General features: G+C 39.0%; 1 protein-coding gene across 1 annotated transcript in view; it reads left to right on the forward strand.

Moving 5' to 3' along the window:
* The window catches only part of PPP1R9A (protein phosphatase 1, regulatory subunit 9A), a 347,596-nt gene that overhangs the window by 307,570 nt on the left and 22,575 nt on the right, over positions 1 to 17,451 (forward strand). Inside the window, 2 exon segments of the mRNA XM_006880217.1 lie at positions 14,486 to 14,643; positions 15,146 to 15,446. Coding sequence (XP_006880279.1) covers positions 14,486 to 14,643; positions 15,146 to 15,446 — 459 coding nt within the window.

Genomic DNA, 17,451 nt, shown 5'->3' on the forward strand with positions numbered 1-17,451 from the left:
ATCAATATACTAGGCATTTGTGAGATGAGGTGGATCAGCTTTGTCCACTTTGAATCAGATAATCATACAGTATGCCATTCTGGGAATGAGAAACAGAAGAGGGTGCTGCATTCATAGTAAGAAAAGTCAATTTCTTGTGAGTGATAAGATATTCTCCATACACATACAAGGAAAGACTATTATTAAAATATACCCTCCTACATCTAGAGCTCAAAAGGAAGAAATTGAAAATTTTTATCAGTCTTGCAGTCTGAAGTTGCCCAAACATGCAATCAAGCTGTGTTAATGATCATTGATGACGAGAATATAAAAGTTGGAAACAGTGAAGCAGTTGAAAAGTACAAGTTTGATGATAGAAATGTGAATGGAAATAGAATGATCAAATTTTGTATTTTCAATGATTTGTTTATTGCAAATACCTTTTTTAAAAGGTACAAATGGTGACTACACATGGACCTCACCTGATAGGCTGCATAGGAATCAAGTGGACTACATCTGTGAAAGGAACTGTTGGGAGAAGCTCAATATCGGAAGTCAAAACTAGGCCAAGGGTGGACTGTGGGTCAGACCATTAATTGCCTTACAGATAGTTTAAATTGCACTTATTAAAAGAGAAGTTAAAAAAGAAACTCTCAACCTTTTAAAAAATATTAATAAAGGTACAGCAGTAAGCTCAAACCAGTTAGGAGATTAGAGAGCTCTGGTGGCCTACTGGTTAAGGTATTGCACTGCCAACCCCAAAGCAAGCAGTTTAAATTCATCAGCAGCCATGGGGAGAAATATGAGCAGTCTCCTTTTGTGTGAAAACCCATTAAAGAGTCACCTATCAGTTGGTTTTGAATTAATGGCAATGAGTTGAATCGCTTTGAGTTAAGTTGAAAGATTAGAAAAGGGCAATAATCTTTTACTTAGAAAATGGCAATAATCTTTTATTTAACCTGAAACAATAAGAAATCACCTACTTGAAAAGTCTTATAATTCTTTGGAGTACAAAATTTATCAGCTCTTTTGTTGCACATTAGTTGCTATCAGGTCATAGAAGCCTTCTGTGCGACAGCATGGATCAGCGCTGGTCCTGTGCCATCCTCACAATCTCGGGTGTGCTTCTCACAAGCCCGGGTGCACTCTCACAAGCCAGGGTGTGCTTCTCACAAGCTCGGGTATGCTTTCACCACCCATTGTTGCACTCACTGTGTTAGTCTGCCTTGTTGAAGGTCTTTTTGCAGATTCTCTGCTTTACCAACCATTATGCCTTTTCCAGTAGCTGCCCCTCCTAATAACATTCGCTAAGCATCTGACACAAAATCTCAACCATCCTTGCTTTTAAGGAGCATTCCGACTGCCCTTCTTCCAGGACGAAGCTAGTTCATTCTTTCAGTAGTGTATGATTATAGTCAACATTCTTCACCACCACCACAGTTCAGTGACACCAAATTTTCTTCAGTATTACTTATTTTTTAACTTTCACATGCATAGGAGACACTTGAAAATACCATTGTTTGGGTCAAGCACGCCTTAATCCCCAAGTATTATCTTTGTTCTGTAGCACTTTGAAGAGGTCTTTGCAGCAGATTTTATTTCTTGACTGCTACTTGCATGATTAGGGATCTGAGTAACTTCAGTCTTTTCTCCATTTATCGTGATGTTGCTTGTTGGCCCAGTTGTGAGAATTTTTGTTTTCTTCCTTTTGAGACAGCTCTATTTTTGATCTTCATCAGTAAAGTTTTCTTTGTATTTTGCAAGCAAGGTTGTATCGTGTGTATTGCAAGGTAGTGTGTCATCTTCCAATTCTCTTGCCTTTTTGCCCTTTTGTCTGCTATGCTTTTCATTTCATAGAGTCTCCTTTTCATGGATTAATTGCTCAGCATATAGATTAGTAGACTTCAGGTTAGTGTGTTTCTAAATAAAGTGCTGTCATAAACTGAGCTGATGTTAACCAGTGTGGTGGAAAATTGCTGTATCTGATCAATCCAAAGTGCTTTACTAAGAGGAGTGTAATGTATCTTTCTCTTATTGGACTAGAACCTAGTAATAAATGGGAGGTGATGTAGTGGTAAGGGATTTTACTGTCAATCCAAAAGCACCCAGTTCAAAGCCAGCTGCTCCATGGAAGAGAAAGATGAGTGGTTAACTCCCATGTGATTTACTGCCTCTGAAAACCCACTGGAAGGTGAGCTATGAGTTGGTCCCAACTCTATAGTACACAGCAATAACAAACCATGTAAGACAAATTATCCAACAGCTAGTAAAATAGAAAGATAAGCAATCTTATGTGGAAAGACTGAAGCTCACATAAACATGTCCACTAATTCCAGACCATTACCAACATCTGAAATATCATAAGGATCTCTAGTGATGTAGTCCAGGGATAGTTCCTTTGGTAACCCAAAGACCACATGACTCCAGTGGTTCAAATATACCAGTGGCTCCAAGAGAGAAAGTTAGGCAGTCTCCTTCCACTAATGATTTACAGACTCAAAAACTTGATGGAGAGTTGAAAGGAGTAGGAACCGACTCAGTGGCAGTAGGTATATTTAAGTTTTTTAAAATATCACATCTAAAATAGTCGTCTGCAATGCGACGGCACTAACAACAGTAGTGATAAGGAGCTAGACTACTACTACCTGGAAGTATGTGGTGTGAATCCACTAGCTGCGCTGTAGAAGAAAGATGGGCAGTCTCCTTGTGGGCCATTTATTCTCTCTGAAAACCCTCTGGAGTATCAACTGTGAGTCGGTTCTGACTTGATGGTAAACAGTGACAGTGTTTTTATATTTGCCATCAACTTGAGTACATAGTGAAACTATGAAAAAAGGATGTGAACCCTGCTCTATAACTGTCATTGTTTCTCTAGTGTTCATAGGGTTTTCAGAGGCCTGTTATTTAAGAAGTGGATGCCAATACTGCTTCTAAGTCTGTCTAAATCTGGGAGCTCTACCAGACCTTGTCCACCATGGGTAACCCTTATGGCATTTGACTCAACATTGGCACAGCATTAAATATCACAGCAACTCCAAGTTATGTCAGTACAGCAAACTGACAGCCATGTACCACTTAGAACAATGTTCTCCTCAAACACAATTAACAGCAGGCCTGATGGCCACCTTTCAGAATCTAACTGCTTCACACAGGAGGCTCCACACTGGAAACTTTTAGGCAGGACCTAACTGACTTTTAATACAAAAGCCCACCCACTAGGTCCTGCTTGATTTAAACAAGAGGCTTTCAGCCCACAACTGGTTGTTAACTAAATCAAAATGACCACTCAGCTGACACTTGTTAATGAAATTAAAAACCCACCAAACCGTTTACACCCAACTTTCAATTAAATCAAAATATTCTGCCTTCAAATAAAAATATCCAGCTGGTTCACACAGGAGGCTCCAAACTGGAGACTTTTAGGTAGGACTAGTAGACTTTTAAATACAAAGGCCTGCCCACCAGGTTCTGATTGATTTGAACAAGATGTGTCCAGCCCACAGCTGATTGTTAACTAAATCCAAACGACCAATCTGTTTACACTCCATTGTTAATGAAATTAAAAAAACAACCAGTTTACTCACTCAATTAAATAAAAATATCCTCTACAGAAGGTCAAGGATTGCAGCCTCCTATATGGATTAAAGCTCAACATCAAGAAAACAAAGATTCTCACCACTGGGCCAATTGGCAGCATCAGTATGGATGGTGAAGAGATTGAGATAGTTAACAGTTTTAGTTTACTTGGATCCACAGTCAACACTCTTGGTAAAAGCAGCCAAGAAATCAAGAGACGAATTGCATTGGGAAAGTCAGCTGTGAGGGACCTCTCAAGAGTACTGGAGAGCAACGACGTCAGGCTGGAGACTAAGGTGTGTTTGATCCAGGCTATAGTCTTTGCAATTACGTGCTGTGCATTGGAGAGTTGGACAGTGAATATGGATGATAGAGAATTGATGCCTTTGAGCTGTGGTGCTGGAGAAGAGTGTTGAATATACCATGGACTGCTAGGAGAACAAGCAGATTTGTCCTGGAGAAGGTGAAGCCAGAATGCTCCTTGGAGTCAAGGATTCTGAAACTTCGTCTGACATACTTTGGGTATGTTGCAAGGAGGGACTGGTCCTTGGAGAGGGACATCATGTTTGGCAAAGTGGATGGGCAACGCCGGAGAGGAAGACCATCGATGAGATGGATCAATTCTGTGACTGAAGTGGTGGGAATAAGTGCGTTTGAGATGGTGAGGTTGGCATAGAATAGAATGGAGTTTAGAGCTCTTGTACGTAGGGTCACTATGAGTCACAAGCGACTCGATGACACTTAACAACAACAATCCTCCAGAATCCAGCTGCTTCACACAGAAGCCTCCAACTAGAGACTTAGAAATATTAAAGTTGTCAGTGATTTAATTTTACTTGGATCCACAGTCATCACTCCTGGTAACAGCAGTTAGGAAGTTAAAAGACATGTGAAGTTGAGCAAACCTGTTGTCAAGGACCTCTTTAAAAGTGGTAAACAACAAGGATGTTAAAGACTACAATATGCCTGACCCAACACATGGTATTTCATTTGTTTTATGTAACAGTTGCAAAATAAATAAGGAAGACCTAAAAGCAATTGATGATGTGGTGCTGAGGAGGAGTATTGAAAACACCACAAACTGCCAAAAGAACAAATACATCTGTTTTGAAAGAAATGGAACCAGTATGACCTTTAGAGTCAAGGATGTTGTCAGGAGGGACCAGTCTTTAGAAAAGTAGAGGGTCAGCATAGGACAGGAAATGTACTTTGATTAGAATTTTCTCCTGTACAAGTACCACTATTATCATTATAAAGTATTACAGTTCTGTTTCCTGTGCAATTACGTTCACAAACTTACTACAAGAAATGTATTTCACCTTTTAAAATATTTATTATGGATGTTCTGCAACATTTTCGTTAGTCACTTAATAATGTCATGCTGACCTTTCCATGTCAGTAAAGTAAAAACATTTATTGAGTGCTTTTTATGTACCAATTACTCTTCTAAGCACTTTTATGTCCATTAATGTATTTATTCCTCATGAAAATGCAGATCTTATCATGTTACTATCCACACATGTTTTTTAAGTTGAGGATCCAGAGGGACAGAGGTTAAGAAGATGGCCCATTTATTGCCAGAGTCACTTGTTCTGGATTCTGTTCAAAGACTTCCTAGCTCTGCTCTTCTTGTTGGTGACTCTTTTACATTGCCTTTCTGAGATGCATAAACCAACCTTCTGAATGTGATATTTATCAACCCAAACCCCAGTGGGCCTGTCTTCTGTGAACTTTCAGTGACTGTGAATGATATGCAGATACAGTTCAAGTAAAAAATGCCACTGAGTGCCTCATTATGCTTAGCATTTCAGAGGATAATAGCCTGAGCTCGGCAGAGCTCGGCAGAGTAATAGTATAAGGTGGGACTGTTTCATGTCCCACTGATTTGAGAGGAATAATGTACATAAAATGCATAGCAGGCCCATTGTCATGCCGTTCCATTCCCCTCATTCTCTTGCTGCTTATGTCTGATTTGTGGCAGCCTTCCATTTACGTCAAAAATAACGTCAATCTTGTGGAAAACCAAAATGACTTATCGTAGGGAATTGGCCTCTGTGTAATGTGATATATAACATCCTAATCTCACAGAGCATTTTTCATAACACCTGCTTAACTCATAATCAAATCCATTAGATTCTTTTAAAGGATCCAATTGGAAGCAATATTGAAACAGGTCTTAAAATGCAGCTAAAATAAGACTGAGTTCCACCCACTCAAAACTACTGCATCATTCACTACTTTATATCTTTTCTATGTTTATTGATCCACTTGAATCTGTTCTTTTGTATTCCCAGCTGCATTTGAGCCAGAAATAGACTATTTCAGAGACAAGAGATTCTAAAAGAAAGTGTAGGGAGGAAAGCAGAGGCAGTAAGGTAAAATTTCCTCTGATCCTTACGGACAAAAATGAGATGCACAGGAGAGAAGGAACAGAGGGTGAGCCTGGGGTCTTGGGTTTGTAAGAGCAATGACGTATTATCGATTAAAATCTTAGCAAGTAATGAATGAAGGTGAGAGAACGTGGCCACCTAAGCTTTGCATTCAGCAGCACATCACTCGGAACCACACAGCCAGCTGGATTTCTCCTGTGACATTGCCATCCACAAAACTGGCAGCCAATTTTCTTTATGTGAGAATTTTATTCCTTGGATAAATAGAAAGCCAAATACAATCCCTCAGCACTTTTTTGTTTTTAAATTTCTGAGACTGTATACTCCTGGGAGTTTTTCTAACTTAATTTGACATGATTGAAACATAAAAACAAAAAAGAGGATTTAAAGAAGGTAGAAGATAGTAAAGTTTACTTTCAGGTTTGAGAGTGACCTTCTAGAAGAAGTTCAGATTTCTGAAGACTGAGCTCTCTCCAGAATCTTCTGCATATTAAGTAAGTGGTAATAAATTAATAAACAACTAGTAACCTTCTTTGAGTTTTTAAGAAATAAGATCAAGTTCCTAAGGCTCTTTGGCTTGTAACAGTTTGATTCTTACATGATCTGATGAGAAAAGATGGTTTGTGGTAATCAGATAAATCAGCCTTCTTAATACCGAGGAGCACAGATCTTGCAAGATGCACATTTTCCTTCTAGTGTTTGCCTCTCCTCTGAATAATATTCCTAAGAAGGGAGTTACAGTGTCCTTGGTAGTAATTTTTCTGTGAAATGATGTTTTTTGATATTCAATATGTCTTACTTTTTAGTAAGTTCCTTATCAAATAAACAGGGAGCTCTGGTGACCTAGTGAGTTGTGCTGCAAACCCAAAGGCACGTGTTTTATATCCCACAGCTGCTCAGTAGGAGAAAGAGGGGTGCTCTCCTCTCAGGTGATTTGCAGCCTCTGAGAAGCCAGGAAAGGGTCAGCTGTGCATCGGGTCTAACTCAGTGGCACAAAACAACAACAATTACATCTATTAAAGATTAATGATACAGGAGTTTTTATTTTCTAACATAAAACACTTAGGTTACAGTTTTATAACCTAAAACACTTAACTTTAATTTTACTGACATATTATGAGAACTGCCAGAAGTCCAGGCTGGGTTTAGAAGGGGTCGTGGTACTAGGGATATTCTAGTTGATGTTAGATGGATCTTAGCTGAAAGCAGGGAATACCAGAAGAATGTCTATTCTTGTTGCATTGACTATGCAAAGGTGTTTGACTGTGTGGATCATAACAAACTGTGGCTGACTCTGAGAAGAATGGGAATCCCAGAACACTTGATTGGGCTAACGCGAAACCTATACTTGGACCAAGAGGCAGTCGTCAGAACAGAGCAAGGAAACACTGCATGGTTCAAAATTGAGAAGGGCTTACGCCAGGGATGTGTCCTGTCTCCATACCTTTTCATCCTATATGCAGAACAGATTATCTGGGAGGCTGGGCTCTATGAGGAGAAATGTGAGGTCAAGATTGGTGGAAGATCTGTCAGTAATCTGCGATATGCAGATGATACAACCCTGCTTGCTGAAACTGAGGAGGACCTGAAGCGTTTGCTGCAAAGGGTCAAGGACTACAGCCTTCGATATGGAGTGAGGCTCAATGTCAAGAAGACAAAGATTCTCACCACTGGACCAATTAGCAGCATCAGGATGGATGGTGAAGAGATTGAGATTGTTCACAGCTTTAGTTTTCTTGGCTCCACAGTCAACACTCTCAGCACCAGTACCCAGGAAATTAAAAGACGTATTGTGATGGGAAAGTCTGCTGTTAGGGACCTCTCCAGTGTACTGAACAGCAATGGTGTCTCTCTGGAGACTAAGGTGCATCTGATACAGGCCTTGGTCTTTGCTATCACTATGCATCAGAGAGTTGGACAACGACGAGGGAGGACAGAAGGAGAATTGATGCCTTTGAGCTGTGGTGCTGGAGACGAGTATTGAGGGTACCATGGACTGCTAGGAAAACAAACAGATTCATCCTGGAAAGGGTTAAACCAGGCTGCTCCTTGGAGGCAAAGATTCTGGGGCTTCGTCTGACATACTTTGGACATATTCTAAGGAGGGACCGGTCCTTGGAGAAGGACATCATGCTTGGTAGGGTGGAGGGACAGCGCAGGAGGGGAAGGCCCTCTATGAGGTGGATTGATTCAGTGACTGGGGTAATCGGAATGGGTGTGTCAGAGACAGTGCGATTGGCACAGGACAGAGCAGAGTTTAGGGCTGTTGTACATAGGGTCGCTATGAGTTGCAAGCGACTCAACGGCACATAACAACAACAACAACAACATTATGATGCTTACCCTTTTTTAATAGTGGCAACATCTGGGAGCCCCAAAACTAAAATACCCACCTGAGATGAAGACAAACTACACAAGTGCCCTGTTATTTAGGAGAAAGCTATACTCGACTGCTCTTTATTGGAGTAGAGCTTTGTATTCTGGAAGATGCCATCCAGACCCAAGGCAGATAAAATATAAAACATGGGGGTATTACTTCTAATTGTGTTACTGAAACTGGTCTTAAATGCATCCATAGTGAGTCTATGTGGTTTCTCCTATGACTGCTTCATGTACATATGTTTCCTATGTTTTATAAGAAAACAAGAGCTTTCAAAGTTGCCTTTTTCTCAGTTATCAGTACTAATGAACTGTTAATGGGAGCTGCAAATTTATATTTTATTGAGAGAGACATTAAAGTGTTCAAAGAGAGTTGTTTCCCCCTCCGTTGACATGTAAAAAACAAATGAATAATTAGAAAATGCCTACATTGTTCACTAGTTACCATCCAGTCAGAATGAAACACGTCCAGTCATGAACCATCTTCACCATCATTGTTCTTTAAGCCCATTGTTCCAGTGACTTTGGCAATCCATTCATTCTGTCTTGGAAAGGGGGAAACCAAGTTGTTCCTTGGAGGCAAGGATTCTGAAGCTCTGGCTGACTCACTTTAGGGATGTTGCCAGAAGAGATCAGCCCTTAGAGAAAGACATCGGGCTTGGAAGGATGGAAGGACAGTGCCCAATAGGAAAACCATGAGGAGATGGATTGACACAGTAACTGGGATAATGGGGGTAGGTGTGTTGGAGACAGTGAGATTGGCTTAGGATAGGACAAGGTTCAGAGCCATTGTGCTTAATAAGGTCACTGGGTATTACAGGCAACTCAGTGGCACATAACAGCTACTTTACCTAGGGAGCTTTGGTAACCTCATGAGTAGAGTTGTGCTGCCAACCCAAAAGCAGGCAGTTTGAATCTGCCAGCTGCTTTTAGAGAGAGAGATAGTCATTCTCCTCCCATGTGATTTACAACCTCTGAAAATCCACTGGTGGGTCAGCCAGGAATTGGTCTCAGCTCCAGGACACATAACAGCAACTGCTTTACCTAGCATTATGTCCTTCTCCAAGGACTGCTACTGCTTATAACATGTAGAAAATACCTAAGAAGTCTTGCAATCTTCAATTCTAAAGAGTGTTCTGACAGTTCTTCGAAGACGGGTTTCTTCATTACTCTGGTGTACTCAGAATTCTCTTTCAACAGAATTGAAACACATTAGTTCTTCTTCAATCTTCTTTTTTATTGTCAAGCTTTCGCATACAGCCCTAAAGCCTGTTCTGTCCTGTGCCAAACTTATTGTCTCCGACACACCTACCCCCATTACCCTAATCACTGAGTCAATGAATCTCATTAAGGGTCTTCTTTTCCTGCTCTGTCCCTCCACCCTCCCAAGCATGACGTCCCTCTCCAAGGACCAGTCCCTTCTTGCAGTATGTCAGATGAAGCTTCAGAATCCTTGTCTACAAGGAGGAGCCTGATTTAACCCCTCTCTAGGATGAACCTGTTTGTTCTCTTAGCAGTCCATGGTATACTCTGTACTCCAGCACCAAAGCTCAAAGGCATCAGTTTTCTTTCTATCATCTCTAGTCATTGTCCAGCTCTCTGATGCATAGCAAGTAATTGCAAAGACCTATATCAGGCACCCCTTAGTCTCCAGACTGATGTCATTAATCTTCAGTGCTTTGAAGAGGTACCAATTTGCCAGTGCAATTAATCTTTTCTTTTCCTAGCTGTTGGTACCAAGGGTGTTGATTGTGGAGCCAAACAAATTAAAGCTGTTAACAATCTCAATCTCTTCACCATCTATCATGATGCTTCCAGTCGCCCCAGTGATGAGAATCTTTGTTTTCTTAGTATTAAACTTCAATCCATATTGAAAGCTTCAGTCCTTGACCCTCAGCAGCCAGCACTTGAAAACACCACAGCCCTGGTCAGACACAACTGAAACGTCAAAGTGGTATTTGTGCCTTTTAACACCTTTAACAGATATTTTGTAACAGATTTTCCCAATGCAATATATTGTTGAAATTCTTGGCTGCTGCTTCCATAGATATCAGTTATGGATCCAGATAAATTGAGATCCTAAACAACTTTAACTTTCCATGGTGACTGAGTCCTCTTTCAATCCTCATGCCATATTTATGTAGTCCACCTTCTAAGATTATTTTCTCAGCATACACAGTGACAACAGGGAGAAAGGGTACAACACTGGTACACTGCTTTTCTGCTTTTAACCCACATAGTGTCTTACTCTTTTTCATTGACTACCTCTTGATACTACATGAACAACAGTGAAAACTTCCCATTCTTTGCAACATTATCCATAATTTGTTACAATTAATATAATCAAACGTTTTTTGCAAATAAACTCAAGTAAACATTTTTTTTAAAACCCTCTGTTTTCAGCCAGGATCTATCTGATAGTAGTGTTAACATCTTTCATTAAATATTTTCACCTAAATCCAGAATACATCTGGCAGGTCTATTCTAATGTCCTAAAGTCATTTTTTAATTCTCTTTAGCAAAACTGTACTTGTGTGTGTATATTAACTTTCTTTGAAATAGGTATTATTTTATATTTATTAAAGTCTCTAGGTCAGTTATACTCCAAATTTCTTTTTTTAAAATTTAAAAATTAAATTATAATTTATACAGTCATAATCATCTAGTCTACTATGCCAGGAATAAAAAATGGAAGAGGAACAGAGTCATGTTCATTATGAAAAAGAGCATTTCAAAAAGTATTCTGAAGTACAACACTGTTGGTAGGGTAGAAAAAAACCCAGTTAATACAACTTTTACTCAAATTCACCCACTAGCCATAAATATCAAAGATGAAGAAATTGAAAACTTCTGCAGTCTTAAACTGATCAGATATATAATCAAGATGCACTAATAAATGTTGGTTTCTTTTTGTGAAAGTTAAAAACAAAGAAGCATCAGTCGTTGGAAAATATAGCCTTTTTCATTGCAGCTTTATTCACAATAGGAAGAAAATGGAAGCAATTGACATGCCTGTAAATGGATACATACATACAATGGAGTACTATGCAAACATAAAGAATGGCAGTGATGAATCTGTGAGTGGAGCTGGAATGCATAGTTCTAAGTGAAATATGCACATAAGGACAAATATTGTATTACAAGACATCAACAGATGTGTAGAAAAAAGCATACTTTAATCACAGATACTTGTTATTTTTGCTAATGGAAAATATGACACTGAATATGGTCGTTGTGAGCACACTTTGACCAAAGTTAATAATATCACTAAAAAAGATGTGCATATTAAATGGCAACAACTCCAACAAAGATCAAAACACAGATGTTTGCTCATATATGGACTAGTGTAGGTATATAGTTAGATGGCTCTGTACAAGTACACACATAAATGAGAACAAACAGGTAAGTACAGGGCATCAAGAAACAACAGAAGAGGGCTTGCTGGTCAGGGGGACAAGGCAAGGAATGGACTTGCCATTAAACAGAACAAGGTCTGAGCACCTTCAGGAGGAAGGTTTGTCAGCAGAGCTAAAAGGCTTACAACATTTATGCAGGATAAGAGAGACCTGAGTGTGCTCCGTGCAAGGGTTTCACTTCTGTCTCCCACCAGCTTGGCAGCAGGGACCCAGGTCGCATGGCAGTAACTGAAAGCTGTGGGCTTAGTTAGCATTATGGGTCGCAAAACAGAAAGAGAAAGTTGCAAGTCCTAGCAGCATAAACCTCCAGAACCGAGATGTGAAAATCCTTCCCAGCAGCTTATGGAAGCCAGGAATGGTGACATGAATACACATCTGACTTGAGCCACAGTGTGCCCGAGCCAGTGTGACTTGGACTTAGTGCTATAGGAATGGACATAAGTAATTTAGTGAAGAATAAGTGTTTCCTTCATGGTAATCTGTTGTTATTGTTTCCTCTCTATAATAATGATGGCTTTTACTTTTAAAAAAAGAAGAAAGGAGGGGAAACCCCAACAACACAAAACCTGTATGAGACCAAAGGTTCAATATTTCTTTCAAAGCCAAGAACTTAGGGGAGGGGGCAGGAATACTAGAGTAGTGAAAATGAAATTACTAGAACACAATTTAAAAAATATTCCTTTTGAGACATTGTGAAAAATAAAACTAGTAAGACTCGTGTAAAAATTGTCAAGTAGAAACCCAAGCTGCTGTGTAAACTTTCACCAAGATCACAATAAAATACTTTTTCAAAAACATTTACAATTCCTTTAGATGCTTAATTTATAATAATTTATGTTAAGAAGCATATAATTGTTAATTCCTTGAACTGGATGATTCAACAAATGTCTGCCTCTTTTAAAGATAAAATGGGATTAATGATCAAACCACTGCTTGTTTAATTTGTAATTATTATGTGCCGATGAGTGAGAACATAATTGTAGACCCTCGGGCGAAATTTCAGAGTCTGTAAATAATACGGGAGGAGAGTGCCCATCCTTCTCACTCAGAGTAGCTGGTAGATTCGAACTGCCTGCTGTTTGGATTGGCAGCCCAACTCCTTTCCTGGTAGGCCACCAGAGCCATTACATATGTAGATATGAAGGGTGGAAACATCCCAAATAAATAAAACTACAAGACACTTTTCCTTAGCCAGTGGATGGAGGTATATTGTTGAGAGTGTTATCTTTTTGGTCATTTACAATCTGGGGCAGCAAGATTAAAGGTTGCAAGCTCCAGAATAAAGAGCACCTGTTAAATGCTCCTTTTCATCTTTAACTGGCTCGTTTTCTTTGTGTTTTACGCTGGTTTTTCTTTTCCTTAGAAAGTCTTAAACATTTTCCTATTTAAAAAAAAAATCAAAGCGGTTTCAGGTTTTGAGAGACAACAATTCATTACTTTCGAGTTGAAACCAACTCGTAGCTGACTCTAGATTGCTCTCTTTCTCTCTCAGAACAGCTGGTAGAGTAAACCTCTCCCTCCTATGACTCATTGTCACTCTGTAAACAACAAATCTGAACTGTGTCCAATCCTGGCCCTCCTCACCATCTCCGATAGGCTCAAACCCGTTGTTACAGTCTTTCATTGTGTCAGTCCATCTTGTTGAGGGTCTGCCATGATACTAAATTGAGCAGTTGTGATGATTTACTTTGCTAGCCAGACTTTATGGTAACCAGACTTTATTTTCTTAGCTGCCTTAAATTTCCTGTTGAATTTAATCCTTCGGTGAGATTTCCAGAAGATTCAAGAGCAAAATTTTTAGAAACTGTTGTTGTTAAGTGCCGTCACGTTGCAGATGACTGATAGTGACCCTATGAACCAAAGACCTGAACACTTGTATAACTTTCATAGTTTCTCCATGTTCATAGAGTTTCCAGAGGCAAGCTATTTCGGAAGTGAATGACACTCCTGCTTCCAGGTTTTAACTAGGGAGCTCCACCAAACACTATCCACCATGGGTAACCATTATCTCATTTGACACATCAGTGTCACAGTGTTTAGCATCACAGCAACCACGAGTTACCTCTGTACAGCAAGTGGACAGACCAGTGCTATAGCACTTAGAACAATGTTTGACCAAAAACAATTAAAACCAGGTCTGGGGGCCACAGATTAAAATCACCTTTGGCTTGGTAGCATAAATTTCTATTTTAGGTGAAAAAAATTTAAGACCATGTGTTCTTTTAACAGATTATTAAATTTTGCTTTAGAAAAACAATTGACTGAAATAGGGTAGTATTTATGCTGATGACTGCTTTCTGTTGCCTTCTGTTCTGTTTGACTTTGCAGACTAAAGTGTGTAGGTTTTTGTCTTTAATTTCTAAAATCTCCAAACTTGGATGCATCCTCTTTCTTGGTTCAGAATACACAAGCATACAATCACATAAATAAGCAAATACAATTCAGTGCTTTTTGTACTCACATTAGAGGAGGATTATGTGCTCTTTTTATCTGTAGATGCTAGATTTTAGTTGTCTCAGTTATCTTTAGTGTTGGTTTCTTCCTTTGAGCTTTCTACATTGTATCCAAAGTGTCACTGCTTCCTTTGTTATCTGTAGTACATCAGACAGGCTGTCATGGCTGTCACCCATTTCTTGCCAGGTATCACTGATAACCTTGAGATTGTGTGATGTGTGTCTATGGGTTCTCTGTCAATTCTCTGTCAAGGTTCCTCCTACTAATTGTTTTGCATTATCCTTTTCTTAGACTTGAATGAAGCTGTCCCGGAGACAGAGCGTCTGGATTCAAAGGCACTGAAAACTCGGGCCCAGCTCTCTGTGAAGAATAAACGTCAGAGGCCCTCTAGGACAAGACTCTACGACAGTGTCAGTTCCACCGATGGGGAGGATAGTCTGGAGAGGAAGGTGAGCACCCTTGACTGTTGTCTGACTTGTAATGTTGTGCTATATCATTATTCCTACAGCTTACTGATGACAATGATTTTCCTACAGCCAGGTTCTGTGCCCTGGAATTGTTGGAAATAACTTAAACAATTCACTTTATTTCCTGAATTTGATATGTTGTTATAGTTGAAATTATTTTCTTTACTCAATGAATTAACCAAGAGCATTATCTATATTGTCGTATTTCATGAAGGTGTCTTTTATATCCAGCTGTTAGTTTTGCTTAGTGGGAAATAATGAATGTATGAGAATTTATTTCTCTCTCTTATTGGTATCAAATGTGTTAGCTACAGAGGTAATATAGTCAATTGTCATGAACTGTGCATTTTCATCTGTAATTTAAAAACAAAAATTTATTTTCAGGGACATTCACTAACAAAAGGTTGGTGTTATTTCAAAACTAATATTACATGGAACTAATACTCAATAGTATAAGCTCATTTACAATCTTTTATACCAGCAGCCATCAAGCAGTTTCTATAACCACATGTGTATTACTAAATCACTTCTACCCAAGGGTTTGAGAACTTCCTCTCCAGAATCAGATTCTGGTGCTCTGCCCCTCACCTCAGTGGCGAGCAGTGCATCCTTCTCATCTGATCACGTACCTGAATTTCAAGAAATACAACAGCACTCAGAAGTGGAGCCTTTATCCTCTGCTTTGGAAGACACTTCGCTTTCCTCCCTTTCAAAATCTGATCATACAGTGGAGGACTCTTCTTGCCACAATCAAGCCACCACCAAGAAAATATTACAAGAAAAAGGTATTGTTCCTCCTTTTGTTATTTTTGCCTTTGCTAATGTAACTGACACTATGATTTGTATAATATAAAAATGTGCTCAACTATAAATTCTGTCTTCTCATAATTTATACTTAGCATTGTTTACATTTTTTGTTGTAGAATAAGAAAATCACTTCTCCATCCCTTTTAAGTCTTTCTTTTACGTTAGTTTTTTTAATCCCTGTAAGTCTCTACAAGTCTGTTGTAAAGGGCATTTTTTAAATTTTGTTTTTTATTTCAATGAAGATCTACAGAGATTTTGGAATTCCATTCATTCATTGTTGTACTTTTCTCCCCACCCACACCCACCCCCACCCCCTGTTTAAAGGGCGTTTTTAATGGAACTTCTCTAGATTTCATGGATTCACAACTCGGAGTTTTAATATATATTAACATAATTATATAGAAGGTAAAAGAAAGACTATGGAGAACAAAATAGTGTTGGTCTTAACCCCTTAATTGGTTTTTATTTAATGATAAAGATGTGTTTGAAGGTTAATTACTTTTTTATTAATTTTAATGAAAATTTACAGAGATTTTGGATTTCCATTCTTTCATTCATTGTTGCACTTTTCTACCTGCCAACCACTACCCCCTCAATACACTCTTCTCTTCAAAAAGTAAAAAAAAGTTCCCCCATTGTTTTACAGTTCCTTCCCCCAAGTCCACTCCACTATGCAGCCTTCATTCTGGACTCCAGTCATGACAATAATACCTAATCACATATCTCTTTTAAACAGTTGTCTTCCTCATCTGTTTCAATGCACTATACATTATTTATCCCATCTTTCTCAGTCTCCCCCCAACCCCAATGTTAGTCCTGTTTTATAACAGTGGCACTATGCAGTATTTGTCCCTTTGTGACTGAGATCTTTCACTCAGCATAATGTCCTCCAGGGTCACCCATTTTGAATAATATTGCATGACTTCTTTGTTTTTCAATGCAGCGTAGTATTCCATTGTGTGAATATACCACAACTTCTCTATCCATTCATTTGTTGATGGGCACTTAGGTTGTTTCCAACTCCTTGCTATCGTGAACAAAGCCACGATAAACATGGGTGTGTATATATATCTGTTTGGGTGTCAGTTATCGTCTCTTTGGGGTATATTCCCAGTAGTGGAATTGCTGGGTCAAATGGTGTTTCTATTTGCAACTTTCTGAGAAAGCACCATACCGCCTTCCACAGTGGTTGCATGATTTTACACTCCCACCAACAGTAAATAAGGGTTCCAGTTTCTCCACAACCTGCCAGCATTTGTTGCTTGCTGTTCTGTTAAATTTTGCTATTCTTAACTGGGGTGAGATGATATCTCATAGTTGTTTTGATTTGCATCTCTCTTAGAGCTAGGGATTTTGAACATTTCTTCATGTCCTTGTTGGCCATCTGAATGTCTTCTTTGGTGAAATGTCTGTTCATAATCCTGTGCCCATTTTTCAATAGGGTTGTTTATCTTGTTGTGGTGCTCAAATATTTTATAAATTCTAGATATAAGTCCCTTATCTGACATGTCATGTCATTACCAAATACTTTTTTCCCAGTCTGTGGCTTCCCTTTTTACCCTGTTGGAGAAGTTTTGGGATGTGCATAGGGATTTAATCCTTAGAAGGTCCCATTCATCTATTTTATCTTCTCCTGGTTGTAAATAGTTAATTACATTTTTAAATGTTATTGTTATGTACTCTCAAGTTGATTCTGGCTCATAGTGACCCAATGAACAAGGTCTCTAAACCTTGTGCTGCCTTCATCATCTCCAACACAGTTGAGCCCATTTTACAGTCACTGTGTCAATCCATTTTTTAAAGTCTTTCTTTTTTTTTTCATTTAGGTTGTTTATTTTTCATTTCAATGAACATCTACAGAGATTTTGGAATTCCATTCATTCATTGTTGCACCCTTCGCCCCACACAAGCCCCCCTGCCCCGTTTGCTCCTCTCCTTGAAAAGCAAAAGAAAAACTCCCTCATTGGTACACAATCCCCCCCC

This window comes from Elephantulus edwardii, unplaced genomic scaffold, assembly GCF_000299155.1.
Source record: "Elephantulus edwardii isolate Elephantulus edwardi_28Jun2011 unplaced genomic scaffold, EleEdw1.0 scaffold00007, whole genome shotgun sequence".
Classification (NCBI taxonomy): domain Eukaryota; kingdom Metazoa; phylum Chordata; class Mammalia; order Macroscelidea; family Macroscelididae; genus Elephantulus; species Elephantulus edwardii.